Source organism: Ostrea edulis, chromosome 6, assembly GCF_947568905.1.
Source record: "Ostrea edulis chromosome 6, xbOstEdul1.1, whole genome shotgun sequence".
Lineage (NCBI taxonomy): Eukaryota > Metazoa > Mollusca > Bivalvia > Ostreida > Ostreidae > Ostrea > Ostrea edulis.
Window position 1 is genome coordinate 84,304,922 of NC_079169.1, and position 8,688 is coordinate 84,313,609.

The 8,688-nt window shown below is 37.5% G+C and overlaps 2 protein-coding genes and 1 long non-coding RNA gene across 3 annotated transcripts; 1 reads left to right on the forward strand and 2 right to left on the reverse strand.

Moving 5' to 3' along the window:
• Window positions 1-576: 576 nt before the first annotated feature.
• On the reverse strand, window positions 577-1,998 carry LOC125647400 (uncharacterized). Its single transcript, XM_048874080.1, has 2 exons — window positions 1,401-1,998; window positions 577-1,319 (listed from the first exon to the last, which is right to left on the reverse strand). Exons 1-2 carry the CDS (start codon window positions 1,996-1,998, stop codon window positions 577-579), a joined length of 1,341 nt encoding a protein of 446 aa, XP_048730037.1.
• Window positions 1,999-2,697: 699 nt separating this feature from the next.
• Window positions 2,698-3,996, reverse strand: LOC130047334 (craniofacial development protein 2-like). Its single transcript, XM_056142020.1, has 2 exons — window positions 3,906-3,996; window positions 2,698-3,398 (listed from the first exon to the last, which is right to left on the reverse strand). Exons 1-2 carry the CDS (start codon window positions 3,994-3,996, stop codon window positions 2,698-2,700), a joined length of 792 nt encoding a protein of 263 aa, XP_055997995.1.
• Window positions 3,997-6,040: 2,044 nt separating this feature from the next.
• Window positions 6,041-7,745, forward strand: LOC125647718 (uncharacterized). Its single transcript, XR_007360076.2, has 5 exons — window positions 6,041-6,122; window positions 6,423-6,514; window positions 6,772-6,853; window positions 7,081-7,341; window positions 7,683-7,745. It is a non-coding gene; the product is annotated as an uncharacterized LOC125647718 (long non-coding RNA).
• The last annotated feature ends 943 nt before the right edge of the window (window positions 7,746-8,688 follow it).

Here is an 8,688-nt window from a genome sequence, read left to right on the forward strand (position 1 = left end):
CCAAATTCATATAGGAAAATTCACATATAGTAAAATGTATAATTATTTTTAAGCAGAACGTTCATTTAATTCAATGAGACTTAGAGTCAGTCAGTGTGACTGTCCTTTAGCTTAAATTAAAAAAATATTATGAAAAGCACTTAATGCCTTAACATTTCTTAGGGCATCATCCAAAAGGTCGTAATCATGAGGTAATGGTTCGGTTCTCGTTCCCAGCTCCGCATCTGGCGTCAAACCTATGATATTTAGTGACTGTTCCTTTGCCAAGTGCCCGGCACTAGTGTCGTTTAAAGTCCTTTACCGGTATTTGTTGACGACTCATACGAGTGAAAAAATCTCGCAAAAGGTATCTAATATGTGTGACCTTGACTAACTTTCAAGGTCTAATAATTCATTAGATAGCTTGTTCATAGAAACTTCGTCTTGATACAAAAATGTCTATGCCCAACTGTCCTAATACCAGTTCAACGTTTGTATATATTTAAAATCTTTTTGTAAAGCTAATATGATGAATTGTTGACTTTTTTATCATACAGTTTTTATGGTAAAGGTAAACCCTACAATGTACTTACTTACTTAATCCACTTCGTCCCATGGGGGACATAGGGCAACCACAGTAGCTTTCCACTTTTTTCTGTCTTGGGCTATTCTTTTGGTTTCTCCCCATGTTTTATTGATGGCCTGTAGCTCTGCATTGATCCCTCTACGCCATGTGTTTTTCGGTCTGTCTCTCTTACGTTTGCCTTGTGGATTCCATTCTAGAGCTTGTTTAGTTATGTTGGTGTTAGGTTTTCTTAAGGTGTGTCCAATCCACTTCCATCTTCTTGTTTTAATTGTTATCTCAATTGGTTCTTGTTTGGTTCTTTTCCACAGTTCTTTGTTACTAATCGTATCTGACCATCTCGCACCAAGGATGTTTCTTAGACAGCGGTTTAAGAAGACTTGGAGTGCCTTGATGGATGCTGATGTTTCTCTCCAAGTTTCGGACCCATTGAGAAGGACAGATTTGACATTAGAGTTGAAAAGCCTTAGTTTGGTACTAGTTCTCAAGGTGGTGCTTCTCCAGACTGGTTTTAACATGGCAAAGACTTGTTGAGCTTTCCTTTTCCGAGCTTTTATGTCTTCGTCGGTTCCACCTGTAGTGCTGATGATACTGCCCAGGTATGTGAATTCTTCTATATTTTCTACTTCTTTGTGTCTTATTTGTAGTTTCTCTGTCTGAGCAGTGTTTATTTTCATTATCTTTGTCTTTACTGGATTGATTAGAAGGCCTGTTTGTCTTGTTGTTGATTCAAGACTGATGGTCTGTTCTTTTGCGTCTTGAAATCAATGTGATAGCATACATATATCGTCAGCAAAGTCAAGATCTTCCAGGCGGTTTTGCATTGTCCACTGTATACCTTTTGGGTTTTTATATGTTGTTTTAGTTACCCGGTCTATAACCATCAAGAATAGGGGAGGGGACAGGAGACAACCTTGCCTTACACCAGTAGTGACATCAAACGGATCGGTCAGGTTTCCATCATGAACTATTTGGCAGTTATATCCATCATAAAGCTGTTGAATGATAGAGATGATTTTATGAGGTATGCCATAGTGTTTGAGAATATCCCACAGTACCTGGTGGTCGATACTGTCAAATGCCTTTTTGAAGTCTACAAAGATCATATAAAGAGATGTTTGCCATTCAATTGTCTGTTCTACTACGATTCTTAAGGTTGCTATCTGGTCTACACAGGAACGCTCTTGTCTAAATCCTGCTTGTTCATCTCTAAGCATTTTGTCTAATTTTGCTTTAATTCGATAGAGTATGACATAACATAGGATTTTGCTTGGAATGGATAACAGGGTGATCCCTCTCCAGTTCTTACATGAGGAAAGGTCACCTTTCTTTGGGAGTTTAATAAGGAGTCCTTTTCGCCAATCATCTGGAATTTGTTCTTCCTTCCAGATTCTGTTTATCAGGCGGTGAAGGGCCTCAACTAAAATATAGTCCATGGCTTAATTGCCTCTGGTGGAATGTTATCAACTCCTCCTGATTTCCCATTTTTAATATGTTTTATTGCTCTATTTATTTCATCTCTTGTACCTTCTTCAATATTTATGTCTAGTGGTTGCCCCGCTTCTGTATCAGGTGGATTCGTCGGTGGTGGTCTATTTAGTACTTCCTGAAAATGTTCTTTTCATCTCTTAAGTTGTTCTTCAATCTTGGTTATTACATTTCCGTTTTTATCCTTTACCGGTGTATTGGTAGTGGGTGGTTTACCACTCAGCTGTCTGGTGATGTTATAGAGAGTTTTGATGTATCCTTTACTACATGCTGTTTCTGTCTCTTGTGCTAGATGTTCTGCATACTTTCTTTTGTCTTTTTTACAATTATTCTTCACCTCCTGATCTTTTTGGGTGTAGTTCTCCTGTGATTGACGTGTTTGGTGTCTGGTTGTAGCTCTTACCACTTTCTCTTTAGCTTGCCTCCGTTCCTCTACTCTAGCCTAAGTGTCATCTGACATCCAATGTTTACGTTTGTTTTGGACATAACCTATGGTTTCTTCACATGTTTGTATAATGGCATTCTTAGTTTTCTCCCATATAGCATTAATATCTTGGTCTTCCTCTTCGATCGGTAAAACAGAGAATCTGTTTTGTACGGTTATTTGATAGTTTTGTTTTGTAGAAGGTTCCTTTAGTTTTGCAACATTAAACTTTTTCCTCTTTGGTTCTGTTTTTTTTCTTTGATAGCAGCTTTAGTTTGATGGTAGCCATTAGTAAGTGATGGTCTGATGCAGCATCGGCACCTCTTTTGTTTCTAACATCCTGCAGTGATGATCTCCATCTGTGTGATATAGCAATTTGGTCTATTTGGTTCTCTGCATTTCCTGCTGGTGATACCCATGTGGTCTTGTGGCAGGTTTTGTGTGGGAAGAATGTTCCTCCTATCATTAATTTATTGACTGCACAGAAGTCTGCAAATAACTCTCCATTTTCGTTCATATTTCCTATTCCATGTGGTCCAATCTCTGTCTCCCTCCCTACTCTATCTGATCCTACCTTTGCATTTAGGTCACCCATGATGATAAGGATGTCACGCTTTGGTGTTTTATCTACTGTGGCTTGCAATGCACTGTAGAAATCATCTTTTTCAGATTCTTCAGCCTCATTAGTTGGAGCATAGACTTGTATGATGATGGTTTTCTGGAATTTTGTGTCGAATCTTGCTGTAACTATTCTTTGTGAAACAGGATTCCACTCTAACAGTGCTTTCTTTGATGTTTTGTTGAGTAAGGATCCAACTCCTTTCTCATGTGGATCATTTATGTTTAGATTTCCAGAATATACGATGGTGTGGCCTGTGCTTATTGTTGTTATACCAGATGTGTTCCATCTAACTTCACTTAAGCCTAGTACATATGTATTTCAATGTTGTATCTATCCATTTCTTTAGCTACTTGGACACACTTACCACTTTGATATAGCGTGCGGATGTTCCAGCACGCAATTTTTGCGGGATGTTTTGGTGAGAACAACTTTCTCGGCTTTCGCTTCATTCGTTGAACTCGTGTTTGGGGGGTTTGGTTTACCTCTATCTCTAGTCTTTGACGAGTAAGAGGATTTGCTTCTATGGTTGTTTCTGTAACCGATTTTATCCACTGATGGGGGGTTGGCCCTTCAGCTTCACCTTATCCCTTAGTTTGACAGATTGTCACCCCACAAATTCCATATCTTTCGATATAGGGTTGGATTTTGAAACCTGCAGAGTAGATTTTACATCAGAGTCTCTTTCTCCTAGACTGGTTGCCGACCATGGCTATTGAGTCCTGTCTACCAATGTTTTGAATGCTGTGAACAACTAACGGCTTTCAACACCGGGTTTGAAATCAGAGTTTTCCTTCTCTTAGATGAATTGCCTTCCAAGGCTGAGGAGCTCCATCCACCCCAAGCACTGGTTTTAAGGCGCCAGGGTCTCGCCTTTGCCCCTTCTCCTGTTCGTTGAAACATTTCCAACACGAGAAGGTCAGGAGCTTGACTTTGGTTGTCAGAGGCTATATTTTACGCATGCCCATAGAAGCACTTATTTGAAACTGGGTGCTGATCTCCAGTATCACCCCTAGGCATAACAACCTTAGGAACCAAACCCGACAATGTGTGAAGTACTATTTATCAGTGACGTAACACCCCCAATATGACGTAGGTCATGACGTGTAACAACTTTTTCAAAGCTTGTAAAGTCTCAGGCTGTTAAGACCTGTTTCATTCTTGGTCCAAGAATAGACACTATCGTATCAGTGTAAGATCAACCTTCCACACAGTTTTAACTTTGATTATATTTCACAATGTATGCCCAGACGGACGAAAGAAAGGCATTTTTCGAAAAAGTGCACGAAGAAGCAAGGAATACAGGGGAAAAGGGATTGGGAGCAATAAGTTTTCTTGTTAGACTCAAAGGGCAAATTTTTAAGAAATATCCTCTTCCAACAAGCATACCTAATATCCCAACTTCGAATATTCGAAAAGATGCTGTTTCCTCAGAGCTTTATCCAAATGATGCTCCTTCTGAGCTTATCCCGATTAAGATATATGGTGATGGGAATTGTTTATTCAGAACTCTCTCTTTTTTGTGTTTGGACATGAGGACAATTTTAAGGAAATGAGGGTACGAATTGTGTTTGAACTTGTTTCAAACCTGAAGCGCTACACGAATGAAAACACTTTTGTGACCATGTCCACAAACAAAAGTTCACTTCAATATGTCTTTGAAAGTTCCCTGTCAGAAGAGTGTTTAATTACTGGTGATTTGATTGCTTCGTTACAAAAGGAAGCAATAAAAACAACCCAGAACGGTTACTATTCAAGCCTTTTACATATGTTCGTAGCTTCTAACGTTTTGCAGAAACCAATCATGTCGATTTTCCCCGAGGTGCAAAACCCTGGTGTAAACAGACAAGATCATAATCAGCTTATTGTTTCTTTTGACCGTGCTGATGCTAAAGAATATCAGGATGATATTCACATCATTTGGACTCAAACAATTGCTACAAAAATAGATGGTTGGACACCTAATCATTTTGTTGCCTGTATTTACAAGCATGAGGAACCTCTTTCAAAGCGTTCGAGGTTATCCTTTGAGGATTCTGAACCTCATCGCTCATTTGAACCAAAACAATCACAGGATAGTCCTTCCCCACTCTTGGAGTCTAACACAAATGAGGAGTCTATTGAAACAGGTAAATTGGGGGAAACTGCAAACAAAGAAACAGACAAACATGTTAAGGTTGCTTCCTTTATTGATTCTTCTTCTTCAGAAGATGATATCTCAGAAATACCAGTTCAAAAGGCCCAGGTTGTACATGAAAAATGGCATACACCAGAGATCGGTAGTACTCCAAATCAGCCACGGAATATTTTCTTTCCAGCAAAAAAGTTTGGTAAAAAGATGAGATCTTTCAATGCCTCCTGGTTTGATCGGTGGTCTTGGTTACATTATGTAGAAATCAAATATGTTGTATTCTGTTTTCCTTGCATAAAATCATTTCAGAAGAAGACTCTCAGTTGTCACAAGAAAGAAAAAGCTTTCATATCAAGAGGTTTTAAAAACTCGAAAAAAGCAACCACAAAATTCGCCGCACACGAGAAAAGTGATTGCCATAAAGAGGCAATGGAAAGGGAGTTTACGATAAAGGATGAGGTTAAAGATGTTGGAGAATGTCTTTCAAAGACGCACGAAGTCGAGAAGAAGTCTAACAGAGAGAATTTGCTTAAAATCACAAACATTTTGAAGTTTCTTGCTCGACAAGGAATTGCTCTTCGGGGTGAACTTTAATCAACTTCTCATGCTAGAGGCTAAACGCGATCCCCAGCTTCAGGAATGGCTACAACGCAAGAAAAATAAGTATGTTGCTCCAGATATACAAAATTAAATTTTGCAGGTGATGGGGTTGCAGGTTTTGCGACAAATTGTTGCTTTCAAAAACTGATCTCACAATGGGTTTTTTTTTTTATCATGATGAGACTGTTATTTGTCTTCCTTGTCATGTTTATTATCTTAAAGGAAACACATTTTGAAACAAAAGTTAAAACCATCTGTACACAGACAGGATGTTCGTCATCTGCAGAAGAAAAAAATGGTAATATATGAAATTGAGAATATTCAAAATAAATCAAAATGAAAATTAGTATTCTTAAAACAAAATAATACATATGCATATAATATACCGAACAATCTTGATTTATGCAAATCTTATCAAAAAAAATTATTTATATTGTTTGTAATAAACTAAAACCATATAGATATAGACATTTGAGAATTAATCGAACTGATAACAAATTGCGGTACCTTGATCTAACGAATGAATGCCAAGCATTTATCACAAAAAGATACAGAATAGAAAAGTGCACAAGTGAATGATTTACAACATGTTATACAGAGAATGACAGGGAATGTCCCAAGGACTGGAAAAAATTCTCAGGAAACTGTTATAGGCTTCTGTCGGACAAAAAGAACTGGGTTTCAGCAAAGGTAAAAACTAATTATATAAACCTGTTCAATGATAAATTCATTGGTTTTCTGATAAGAACTGTTGCGAAGCTACACATATCACAAAATCAATGTAAATACATTACATATGTGAAATCGTTGTATGATTTTGTATAAATATAGGATCCCCCATGGTTTGTGGTTTGATTTTTATTCAACGAGTTGTGTGTTTTCTATCCCCAAACCTTGGTAGTTGATATATATAGCTGTTCTTTTTTTTTTCTATCTTGCAACACCAGAGCGCATGCAAATCGTTCAAGGCAAATTTGGCTGACATAACATCAAAAAGTGAAAATCTATGGATTCATAAGACATTCAAAGGTACTTATTCTTTTTATAAATTTTATCTAATTATCAAAATATTATTACATGTAACATTATAGGATATCTTAATACCAATGGCATCGTAAACATTTATCTCTAATGCCCAGACAGCATTTACTTTCTGAACTAATTATCCTATAATGTTAAAAGAATCCTCAGCAGTAATAACTTTAATCCAATTTATCTTAGAAAACATATGCCTTAACATTTAGTCTGATTTACAGATTTAAAAGAGATCGCTTGGATTGGCGCTGCAGACATAACAAAGGAGGGGGAGTGGAGGTGGTCCTCCTCTGGAAAGGTGTTGACGTATAATGCTTGGGGTAAAGGACAACCCGACAATGCAGGAGGCAAAGAAGATTGTGCGTATGTTTATGAACATAAAGGAAAACTTGTTTGGAATGATCAAACATGCAGTGACAAATTTCGATTTTTGTGCAAGAAAAAGGCATAAAACAAGGTGAAGGAACAATTCATATCACTAGGTATATAATATTTCGAATCTGATAATCCATTTTAAAGACTGTCAACAATCAAGAAATCACTTCCATGTGTTAATGCAAGGTGAAGATAACGAACAGTGATCAATCTCACAACTCCTACAAGCAATACAAAATAGATAGTTGCGCAAACACGGACCCCTGGACACACCAGAGGTGGGATCAGGTGCCTAGGAGGAGTAAGCATCCCCTGTTAATAAATCAAAATATATACCGTTTAGAGCGATAACATAGCGACATTAATGAAATAGATCAAATTAAACATATATTCATTTGATAATGTCTATCAATGAGTATAGCATTAACAAATTTCATTCTTTCTACAGGATGAGTGTCGAAGTTCAAAATTGTCTTGGAACTAAATTGTAAATTAAAACTTGTAACACCAAATACCTAATTGTGTCTTTTATTTGCTGTAGTGACAATACTATTGTTTTTGACTTGGTAAAACCACATCTACAGTGGGTGATACCAGAATATGAATGAGATGTTCTTGAAGAAGTGTAGAGTTGAAAAATTGATTGAATTGAATAACACTAAGAGTTGAAGCATATGCACCTTCCCTTAAGTAATAGGAATGCTATTAAAAGTATAGTATCTAACACGGCTCGTATGATCAACGTAAATTCTGTTGCACTGCTGGAGGTATGAAATTTGCCAAAGAAATTCGTTTTAAAACAAAGGTTAAGATAACAAACAGTGATCAATTTCATAACTCCTATAAGCAATACAAAATAGATAGTTGGGCAAATACGGACCCCTGGACACACCAGAGGTGGGATCAGGTGCCTAGGAGGAGTAAGCATCCCCTGTCGACCGGTCACACCCGCCGTGAGCCCTATATCCTGATCAGGTAAACGGAGTTATGCGTAGTCAAAATCAGTGTACCAAGAACGACCTAACTATCGGTATGAAACACGTCAGACAGCATTTGACCCAATGATATGTTGTATTGACGAACTGGATCGTTATAACGATCATAGAATTTGTGAAATACTGACTTCAATCGAGACTGTTGAAACCCCTGTATCATCAACTTGTTTGTCAGTAGCTTGTCTCGATTTAAAAACTGACTATACGCAGAACAAGCTCTTGCGTATCGAATCAGTTGAGAGATATAAACACCATATGCAGGTGATAATGGAATATTGCTACATAAATATGGGAAGTTGACAATGAATAAGCTGAAATCATCCCGTTTGTCATACAGTTGACTTGTCAGTTTGCCGTTGATGTCTACTCTCAAAAAAATATCTAAGTATGAAGCAGAAGTGGACGAATCTGTGGTGTCTTTTATTTCGAGCTCACAGGGATAAATCGAATTGACACTAG

Excerpts from the sequence above, each read along its gene's own strand:
- LOC125647400 (XM_048874080.1), bottom strand. The coding sequence starts at position 1,998 with ATGGACTATATTTTAGTTGAGGCCCTTCACCGCCTGATAAACAGAATC. Across the intron at positions 1,320-1,400 it reads AACATATAAAAACCCAAAAG|ACGCAAAAGAACAGACCATC; the intron begins GTATACAGTGGA and ends ATTGATTTCAAG.
- LOC130047334 (XM_056142020.1), bottom strand. The coding sequence starts at position 3,996 with ATGTTTCAACGAACAGGAGAAGGGGCAAAGGCGAGACCCTGGCGCCTT. Across the intron at positions 3,399-3,905 it reads GAGCTCCTCAGCCTTGGAAG|GCTTAAGTGAAGTTAGATGG; the intron begins GCAATTCATCTA and ends CATATGTACTAG.